General features: G+C 38.7%; 1 protein-coding gene across 3 annotated transcripts in view; it reads left to right on the top strand.

The window, feature by feature from the left end:
* Positions 1 to 464: 464 nt before the first annotated feature.
* The window catches only part of ANAPC4 (anaphase promoting complex subunit 4), a 44,062-nt gene continuing 33,710 nt past the window's right edge, over positions 465 to 10,816 (top strand). Inside the window, exons 1-10 of one of the 3 annotated variants that reach the window (XM_082462555.1) lie at positions 465 to 579; positions 700 to 838; positions 3,605 to 3,710; positions 5,408 to 5,540; positions 7,086 to 7,160; positions 7,278 to 7,304; positions 7,397 to 7,441; positions 8,092 to 8,176; positions 8,810 to 8,914; positions 10,218 to 10,301. In XM_082462555.1, coding sequence (XP_082318681.1) covers positions 710 to 838; positions 3,605 to 3,710; positions 5,408 to 5,540; positions 7,086 to 7,160; positions 7,278 to 7,304; positions 7,397 to 7,441; positions 8,092 to 8,176; positions 8,810 to 8,914; positions 10,218 to 10,301 — 789 coding nt within the window. In that variant the 5' untranslated portion in view covers positions 465 to 579; positions 700 to 709. Of the gene's footprint in view, positions 839 to 3,604; positions 3,711 to 5,407; positions 5,541 to 7,085; positions 7,161 to 7,277; positions 7,305 to 7,396; positions 7,442 to 8,091; positions 8,177 to 8,809; positions 8,915 to 10,217; positions 10,302 to 10,816 lie in introns of all 3 variants that reach the window. The other 2 variants (XM_082462553.1, XM_082462554.1) reach the window with 2 other exon arrangements.

Below are 10,816 nucleotides of genomic sequence, written 5' to 3'. Positions count from 1 at the left end.
CAGGGCAGAGCCTCTGTCCCGTGCATTTGTGTAGCTCAGGCTCCTTCACATAGTAGATGCTCCAATAGCTACGGGACAAATCCTGGCTGAGCCCACAGTCCTCATTTATTATGGTGGGGGCTACTACTACTACTAAGTTGTAGGCATGGAATAAAGAATCAAGATATTTGCCTATGTCAGAGGTTTTAGAGTAGGACGCTCCTACCTTGGCTGCAAAGTGGCAGCACCTAGAGCGTTTTAATAAATATTGGTCCCTTTCCGTATTAATTCTCTTTTAATCGGTCTGGGGTGCTGCCTGGGCAGGGGGTTTAAAAACAAACAAACAAACAAAAAAACCTCTCTACTGAGCACCCAGGGCTGAGACCCACTGGTTCAGAGACCCACTGGTTCAGAAACTATCGAAGAGGTTCCGGCGGTTCGAGACCGCGCCTCCGTGCTCTCGCGAGGAAGTCCGGCTACCGGAAGTGCCCGGAGCGCGCGCGCAGGCGCGCGCGCGCGGCGGCAGCTGCAAACGCGCTGGGGGAGAACAGGAGGCAGAGGCCGTGTGGGTCGCGTTGGCTGCCGTGGGGCATCTAGCAGGTGCCGCCACCATCCGGGCTCTGTGCGAAGGGCCGGGGGCGGAGGCGGCGCCGGCGCCGGGCCCGGGCAGGGCGGCCCCGGGGGGCCCCTGCCGGCCTCCGATTAGGGGTGTTGTTGCAGGGCCGCCCCAATGTTGCGTTTCCCGACCTGTTTCCCGTCCTTCCGGGTGGTGGGAGAGAAGCAGCTACCGCAGGAGATCATCTTCCTGGTCTGGTCACCCAAGCGGGATCTCATTGCTCTGGCCAATACGGCGGGCGAGGTGAGTGAGCCGGCGTGCAGCCCCGAGGACACCGAGCCCGGGCCACCTGTGTACCCCGCCCCTTCCTCCAGCCCTGCTGAAAACTTTAAGTGAATCTAAGGGGCCATATATGGGAAAGGTCATTTATACGCCCACCTCCCGCATTTTATGGCCAGAACAACAGTTTTCATGCAGCTTAACGCAGTCATGCAATCCTGCATCCCCAAGGTTTTCAGTTATTTGTTAAGTGGGCTTTTTAAAGGCTCATGTGTCACTCATGAGCTAGACATAGTAGTAGGTCCACAGACTCTGCAGTTAGTTTACTTGCAGTTTAGGCAGAAGAAAGATGGGTTATTGTCAGACTTGAGTTGCGAATGTGCGTGTCTATAGCTGCCACGGAGGATGTTAAGAATCTTTATTCTGTTGTCCAAGTTTTACAGAATGGGTTGGATAGCCGTCACTGGATTCCTGATGGAATGTGCATGAGTGTTGTCAGTTAGCATTTCTAGTTCACATTGTATTGCGCTTCATCAAGTGTAACCGGGTTGTAAATTTCTGCTGAGAGTTTTTAGTTACTTGGCAGCCATTTTGTAAGGAAACCTTCACCTTGGCTTCTTTACTCCTTTGGCCTTTTGGCAGGTTTCCTGATAGTTACCTGGCCAGGTGAGAGTTGTGTGGTGTGCAGCCAACCTTGGAAACTAGGTGGTAAAGAGAACTTAGCAGTCAGGGAAACTTAGCTGCCTGCAAAACTGTGTTGACTGTCATGACCTCGTTGCCAGGGTATTGATATCTGCTTTCTCAAGGCCCTCTATGAAATCTTCCAGCCTCCCTCCACTGCCAGGGTGTTTTGGAACGCTGTCCTGGCCCTGAGAGGAGTGCAGGTAGTACAGCCACAACAGTAGGAGAGAAGGGAGAGAATAGGAGCATCACTGTGATCAGATGGATAGATGCAATCAACTGTGGGCATTTGTTGCTTCCGTTTTCTCAGTGAAGAAGAAGGGGCGCTGTTTAGGAGTGAGGATGGAGAAGAAAATATTGGAATTTTGAGGAGAAAAGAGAGGTACGAAAAAGCTGACAAGTGGACTGGTGAAACTTGGTAGGATTGTTCGTCAGTATTAAGAGCCACATGAGGTTAGTGATTTTGTAGTGAAACTAGTGAGCATGGTCGTATGTCTCTTCTGTTCAGCAGTATGGGTGCAGGCATGGTTGGGTTTAACCAGAGTTGTTGTGACTAACTGTGACAAAGCAAGAGAGATGCAAGGGGGTTGAAGTTATATGTAAGAGGAATGATTGTAATGATGAACTTTGGATTATAACCCGATTAAGTAGGGAAGTGAGGTCACCTGTCGGGTGAGGGACAAGGAGTTGGTCAGTGGTAGAGTCAATGGCTTGTATGTCTTGGTGAGGTTGAAGAATTGAAGTTGGGTATCTGGGATGAGCAGGAGAGATACAGGTGGTGATGGAAAGTGGGAGGTTTGCAACTGAAGATTATGGCAGCATTTGTAGTTGTTGGTAATGACAAGGTCACAGGCATGACCCTGGGAGTGACTGAGGTGAGGTAGAGGATGTGATCATTGAAGAAGAGGTAGTTGAGCACCAAAAAGCCAGGACATTGTATCTCTTGAAATCACCAAGAATGGTGATGAGTAGTGTTGGAAAGCATGAGTGAGCCAGACAGGAGTCCAAATCTCCCAGGAATGGGAGGGGTGGGGGGATGGCCTAGGAGTCTATAGGTGACTGCAGTTAAGAGGGATAGCAGGCGGTATGGTCTGATTGCATATGATTCAAAGTTAGAGGATTTTAGAGAAGAGAAGAAAAACCAGCCAGAAATGGCATCAAGGAGGAAATCTACTTTATCTCCTAGCCCAGTAGTAGTACAGGGGACATGGTGTGCACAATGGCCACCACCTGAGAATCCTGTAGGGAAGCAGTGTCCTCAGGTGAGAAGTACATTTCAGGGAAGACAGTGAAGATACAGGGGATCTTGATACCTGACCATGAATTCCAGAGGGCACAGAGGAAGGGTTTCAGAAGTAAGGAAAGTCAGAGATGGGCTCAGAAAAGAGCACTGGGTCTCGGGGATGAGCGATTCCTTGGGAGTCCTGGCTTCCCTGTAACCAAGAGTGAAGGAAGGACGCTATGAGATAAGGCAGGGAGTGGTAGAGCTGTGAGTGCAGGGAACTAAGAAGGTGTATGTGGGGCGGGGAGGGAATCTTCAGGAGCACATGCAGTTCGAGGCCTTTTCTTCTTTATTTCTACCAGTTGTATAGAGGATAGAGTAGGGACAGTTTTACTTTTGAAGCACAAGGAGCTCCAGGGGATCATCTTGATCCTCCAAGGTGGGAATATACCCGGTGGAAATGGAAATTTAGAATGACTAAGTGACTTGTCTGAGATCCTTGGCCAGTAAGTGACACAGCTGAAATTGTCTGATTCCAAGTTTAGTGTTACTTGATCTTATACAGCTGCCTTTCTAGTTCTGTTTGTGTCCTTTATTGCTTTTTTCGTTATCTTCTTGGACAGCCTTATTCCTTTCTAAAAGATAAGTCTCTTATTGACATGAAAGTTAGGAAATGTATAGGGTACAGGGTTAAATTAGACCTTGTTTCACCCATTTCTTTGAAAATACCTTAAGTTCATTCAGACACTTTTGTCTTCGAATGTCTTCTGATAGCTAAATATTATACTTGATATGATTTTTAAAAAATTTTATAGTGGGGATCTAGGTATATTTTACTTTTGGAAACGGATTTTTTATTATTTGCCATTATATCTGTTTTGTCTCAGGTTTTACTTCATCGACTTGCAAGTTTTCATCGAGTTTGGAGTTTTCCACCAAATGAAAATACAGGAAAGGAAGTGACCTGTCTTGCTTGGAGACCAGATGGCAAACGTAATGATAGTATTGTAAAAAATACATTTTTGTTTTTCAGAAGGAGTATTCTGTAAAGAGAACTTATTTCCAGAAAGAATTTATTCTTATTATATACTAGAATTCTAAATTTGGGAACTTTGTTTTTTCAAATGCTTTAAAGTGTTTTCATAGAACTCAGATTACTTCTACCATCTTGTTTCTTGGCAAAGATATCTCTAAAATGAAATCTGACTTCTTGGCAAAGATAAGGCTGAAAAGAAATTTGATGGGAATATACAAAGTACTTTGGTTTTGTTCTTCCGCTATTGTGTTGTCCTGCATTGTTTGCCCTAAGCTTCATTTGTCACTCACTAGTCAGTTCAGTGCCATCATGGCCCTTTTCTCCCCAGAATGTGTTTTAGCATTAAATGTGTGGCTCATAAATATTCTCTCTGCACATTTGCTTGCCTCACCTGAAGGACTATCAGTTCTGACCCGCTTCCTTCAACTTCTGTGTGATCTGACTCCTCTTGGTGCCCTGTATGTTGTAGCTTGTTGCATTGTAGCTCTGAGGACTGAACTCTCCTCTTCCATGTGTTGTTACAAGGACAGTCATTGTTTGAGCTGCTGTACATGTCCAGTCAGCACAGGAAAATGCTACAAATCATACAGCTTAAAGTTCATCTGTATCATTGGTGCTTAAAAAAAAAAAAAAGAATTGTTTCTGTAAAATGATATGTACTCCTCATTGCTTACTTTTTTTCTAGATAAATATAAGTATGTAAAAATGCCCTGAAAGCCTATCACTTTACAGATAACAACTATTTTTGTCTGTACTCATTTTGCTGCGTTCTTGTTTCATCTTTTACGTAAAAACAAAGTATGTGTAAAATTAGAGAACTTTTGTAAGTAATAATTTGAGATCTTGCACTATTCATCCAAAAATGCCACGATCTCAAAAATCAGGAAAGTCAGTGTGTGTGAAAATGTATTTCAGTAGATGATATTTTTATCATTAAAAAATGTCTTGTGATTTTTCGACAGTAAAATAGGGTTTTTTTTGGTAATGATTATTTCAAGATTGCTTTACATCGTTTTGAAGAAGAGGAGACTTGGATTGCCTCACATCTAGCAAAGCTGCATGTATTGGTATACAGTGAAACTCACAGCCCTCTATTTAGAAATTCTTCAATTTGGTATGTTAGGAAGATGTTAATGACTTATGTAGAGAAACTATACCAGGTAATTCAGCCACAGTGAAAGGAAGAAGACCCATCAGTATTTGATGGCCCTGTTCGTTAAGGGTGAGAAATAAAAAAGAGGAGTAAAAAACCTTCCAAGAACCAAGCAGGTGGAATCACTTCTCAGCTTTTAGGTGGGGACCAATATGTCTTGGTGATAACGATATTATTGTTTATTTGTTGATGCCTGTTCTGTATTTTCTGCTTGGCATCAAGGTTCCAGTCTAGAGGCTCTGATATGTAAGATGTTAAGAACAGTGCACGAGAAAGTAGTAGATTGCTCGTGAAAGTTTGAGCATTTGAAAATAAGCGTAGGTGTAACAGCATAACTATATGCAAAGATATCTTTTAGTTTTTTAGTTATTTAAAGCAAGGATTTGGCCTTAAATCATTTCTATGATTATGATGTATTTAAAATAGTAAAATTGGGGAAGCAATGAAATACCCATTTTTCTCAAATATTATACTAACTTATTCTGATTATTTCTTCTTTAGTTTTGGCCTTTGCTCTTGCTGACACCAAGAAAATCGTTTTGTGTGATGTAGAAAAACCTGAAAGCTTGCACTCTTTTTCTGTGGAGGCTCCAGTTTCTTGTATGCATTGGATGGAAGTGACCGTCGAGAGCAGGTTGAGTAATAAAAAAAGAAAAACCCCAGTAGTCACAGTAGGATGTTTTTGAAATTCTCATTTTTTAAAAGTGGAAACTTAGGAGCATCTGGGTGTTGAGTATGTGTACATTGCATTTAACTTTTTGTTTTAAGCTTATCAAGATGCAATTTTTTTAATGCTCCGTTGGGTTTTTTTTCTCTTGAAAAAATCTCTTTTCTTATTGGAGCAGTAATGCCTCAATGGCCAAGATTTTTCTTTTCAGTTATTTTTAACAGTTTATATCGATGACTGGTATGTTCAAGGAATATTAATTAAAATTATTGATTAGCAAATTGAGGCTCTGTTTTCCTTTTCACCATATATTTCACCTGGAGCTTTGTGTTTTTGTGTCTCAGTAAATATTCTTAGAGTACAAAAAGTGCTGAACTGAGCATTCTGTTTTGATGCTGAATGGGTTCTTTCTGTGTTCATGGTCCCCATAGTTTCCTTATTTTGTGAAAATAATTTTGCCTTGGTCTGTGAAGTCAAGTACTACGCCAGGTTTGCAGTAAAGATGGCTTAAAGGACCAATGGGCTTAGTGAATACTGAAAATAGAAGTTTCTTTTTTGAGGAAATACGATAATTTTCTTTCCATTCTAATTAAGTTTTAAGTTAATATCAAATGAATTTGTAAATCCTGGTCATTAATTGACAGATTTCCTAAGGAAGGGACTGTAAAGCATTAGATAACAAGGTCTAGCCTGGGGTTTGAAATTCACTGTAGATAAAACAGTGATTAATCCATCATCAAATAATCAAAGGTTGTAAATGGTCATGTGAATTCATAGAAGATTAGAGGAACAGAATATACCATGTCATTTCTATCCCAGTCCAGTAACCTACTAAGTGTATTCCTAACACACTTTCCATTAAGAGTTCAGAAATATTATGTGGCGATTCCAGGGTCTCTCAGGACACTGCTTTTTCACCTTCTTACTCATTTATTTCCAGCCATATTCAGAGGTAGGACTGAAGAAAAGGGGGGGGTGGATAAATAAGACTGTTTCAAAATACGTGGTGTCATCTTATGTACCTGCTGGGTTTTTACATCTTCACATGTATGTAAGCCATAGAAGCCATCATTACATTATATAATAATTGCAGTGTTCTTTACAGTTACTCTTGGAACTCATATGTTCATTGTTGGTTCTTAGAGGAGAGTTAAGTCAGTCTGTATCTGGTGCTGATACTGAATACATTTGAATGCATTTCATATACTGAGAAAATTGTTTATAAATATTTGTTCCTCTAAATGTAAAGTGGGTAGGCTGATTTTTCTCCCCAGAAATAAAGTTATAAGTACATGAAGAAATTCCAACTTTTCTATTTCTTGTTTGTGATTGTTATAGTGACTATTTTACAGTGGTGAACTGTGTGTGGCATCTGTTTACTTGGTAATGTGTAAAATTATGCATAAAATTGTATAAAATGGGGCATTTAAAAAAATAGTATTTTTTAATGGAAAGAAAAGTAGAATCTTTGTTTTTATAATGCTTGTTTTTGTTTTGTTTTCACCTTTTTAGCGTTCTTACGTCCTTTTATAATTCTGAGGATGAATCAAATCTTCTCTTACCTAAACTTCCTACACTGCCAAAAAAGTAAGTATCAGAGTTTAATTTCATTGGAATTAATCTTGCAGATTTCTTTCCTTTCCTTTTAACACTATGACAATTTTCTCATGTGTTTTAAAAAATGCATTTCTGTTTTTTTTCTAGTTATAGCAACACCTCAAAAATATTTAGGTAAGATATGCCTTTTTTCTTTTCAAGTAAGATAATCTTTTATTATTTGAAAGATACAGTTAAAGATAACCCAATTTATTTTTATATTTTAGTGAAGAAAATTCTGATGAAATTATTAAGCTTTTGGGAGACGTCAGGTAAATCTTACAGATATCTTAAATATTTAACAAGTCTTATTTTCTTAAAGTTGATATTTGATATTTGAGGCAGTTTTTAGACTAAAGTTCCAAGGACAGTTTCCTTATTTGTCATGTTATTTCCTTGCTGACAAATACCTCTGAACAATAAACAGACAATATCTATTATTTACTCATTTGTATTCTATGATACTTGGTTGTGTCAAGTTTAATATTATGATGTACTTTTATTTTAAAAAGTAAAGGAGGGTGGAAGTGCTAGAGTTTCTAAAATTTAAATTTAAATGTTCAAGTTCTTTAAGCTCACTTAATGCATTTAGCATCAGAGCCATGATAAAACTGTTGGCGCTTTATATTAACTGGACAAGAGATGATTTTGTTATTGAGAGTATATAAATATAATCATCATTAAAATAACATATTCTTATTTTACTGTAAACTGATGTTTTTTAGGCTGGATGAAATTTATGTTGTTCCTTTGAAAGAAAGGAGTAAGCCCAATGTGATTGAGTCTTGGTGAATTTGTTGGGGGATTCAGCTCCCCCACAAGGAAGCTTGAACATGCAGATTATGTGAGGGCAGGAGCATGTCTTGGTTTAAGAACTCGCTCCTCTCTGTTGTCCTCAGCTTGTTGCATTATTTTTAATTAGGCTCAATATTCTTGTCCTTGGAGGAAGCTCTGCATTTATTGAGCTTTATGCTTATGGAATGTTCAAAATTGCTCGAGTCACTGGGGTAAGTTTTTCTTTAAAATCTTCCTTTTTCTCTTAGAATATAGCAGCTGACTGATTTATGGAAAAAGAATAAAACATTACTTTTTTTTTTTAATTTCAGTTATTGGAATTATTTGTTCTTAAATGTTAAAAGGATAATTTTCCTACTAAGAATAGTGATATGATGTCTGTGAAGATCAGGGGCTCTTAGTGGAATTAGTCAAAATTGTTTTTCTTAACAGAAAGATTGGTATGATACACTGGATTATGATTTGATGTTTTTCTAGCCTTGTGGTGTTTAAGAGCTACACTTTGTGATTGGAATTTGGTAAACGTCATCAGAAGCAGTCTTATGCTCGGTCTCGGTCTTCTCCGTATCTTTTTCTTCTTATTCTTACAGTTCCCTAAAAGGGTAGAAAATGGTATAGGCTCTGTGGGAATGTTAGTTCTCCAACACTTAGTTTGGGCCCCTTGTTGGGGGGGTGTGTGTGTGTCCTTGCAACTAAGAGGACACATGCCTTCATGTGTCACGTGTGTGGCAGGAGCCAGGCGTGTGTTTCTGCTTTTTAGAGCTCTGAATATTTGCCTCCTATATTGTAAGCAGATGCAGTCTAGCAATAACACTAAATATAATGGAGACTTGACTGTTTTACAGATTGTTGGTACTTGTCTTGCATTATGTCTATCAAGTGATTTGAAATCATTGTCAGTGGTCACAGAAGTTTCCACCAGTGGTGCCCCAGAAGTTTCATACTTTCAGGTGAGTACTGGAACCTAATAGCAGCAGAGGGTAAATATATATTTTTAAAGGTTTTATAGTTTTTTATTATCCATTTCACTGGATTCTAATGGTCATTAAAACAGAACAAAGCAAAAAAATCGACTTGGAGCTTCTAAGACTTATATATAGAGTCTTATTGGTGAATACCTTACTATTCCAGTGACACAGCATAATTAATATGGTCTATTAATGACCATATTAACTCGTTGCTATACCAGTTCCATCGTTGTACCAAGTGTTTTCTTTGGATTCTGACCCTAATAATAATAAAAGCTAATATTTATTAATTGTTTAATATGTGCCCAGTACTGAGTGATTCAGTATAGTTCATTTGAATCCTCACAGTAACCTTATAGGTAGGTACTATTATTATCCCCATTTTATAGTTGAGTAAATGGGCACACAAACTGTAATTTGCTTGGTGAGCACTGGAAAGTGATACTGCACAGTCTGGCTCCAGAGTTGGTGCTCTTAACTAACACACTGCCTCTTGTGTAAGATGACTACTTAATGTTGGGAAAAACCTTTTTCATTGTGTGTTGTTTGTATCATGGATTGTGGAAACTGGGCTCCTGTAGAGTATTTAGATTGTAGCCTTGTCTTCAAGAAAATCTTCCCTAAAATTTCATCTCAGATAACCCAGCCACTTAGCCTAAAGGTATGCATGAACTCTCAAACAAAAGTAGAGTGAAAAGATGCAAGATGTGATGCATGTGATGCCTTCCAACATTCGTTGTATTCAGAACATCAGAGAACTCTTAACTTCCTGACGTTTGCTGGAAAAATTGTTCATATTTGCTCTTCATCTTGAGGTTCTGTGAAAATGTGATTTCCAGGATTGCATTTGGTGCTGTAATAAAATGATTCACTATTTATGTGAAATTTGTAATAGGTATTTTTAAAACAACTTTATTGAGATAATTCATGTACCATTGTAATAGATATTTCACTTGTATTTATCCATAACTATAATTCCTTTAAAAATTTTTACAGATATTTGTGATCATTTTTTAAATTCCTCATAAGAGTGTTATAAAGTAGATTATTACATTTATTCTAACTATGTAGAAGGGGTTGCTAACCTCGAGAGGGTGATCTGTGCATAGTTAGACACTGCAGATTAGAAAATCCTAAGATTATATTCTGTTACTCTCCAAACCGTTATGCTCAAAAGGAGCAGAATTCTGGCATAGTCTTTCTGATACGTAGTTAGACCTTGACTCTTCTTTAAAAGAAGTAAATATGTCTGCTTGTGACTCACTTTATTATTTTGATTTGACAGCTTGAAACCAATCTATTGTACTCTTTCTTACCTGAAGTAACTCGAATGGCCAGAAAGTTTACTCACATTTCAGCTCTTTTACAGGTATTTATTTATAGCTTGTTTTATGTGACTGTTTACTATAAGTTTCTAATGTTTTGTAAATAAAAAACTTGAAAATCTTACTTCTTAAAGCCAACTTTATGTGGCGGAGGTGTCTAATCTGATAGACTAGTTTATAATGTCCATTAAAGCAAGAAAAAGAAATTTAATTGAAAATCTACTCTCACCCATCTCTATTTCTCCAAAGGAAAAGAAAAAAAGTAGTTTAAACCTTTTTAAACATTCTCATAAATAAAACAGTATTTTGGAATTTTAAAGGTGTTTTTGCAAATAAAGTAGTATGAAAAACATCATATCAGTTAGCTTTTGTACATGATAAATGCACCCCAAATTAGCTTGTGATTGGTGTTTTAGTCGACGATTTGGGCTGGGCTCAGCTAGAAGGTTCTGTTGTTCTGGGCCAGGTTCAGCTATTCGGGTCTGGGCTTGGTCGTACATTGGTGGTCATCTGGCTGGTCCAAGTGTCCCATAGCTGTGATGGCTTTGTCTGGACTGCA

This window comes from Balaenoptera physalus (assembly GCF_965194825.1).
Source record: "Balaenoptera physalus genome assembly, chromosome: 5".
NCBI lineage: Eukaryota > Metazoa > Chordata > Mammalia > Artiodactyla > Balaenopteridae > Balaenoptera > Balaenoptera physalus.
This window is presented reverse-complemented; position numbering and strand designations above follow the sequence as displayed.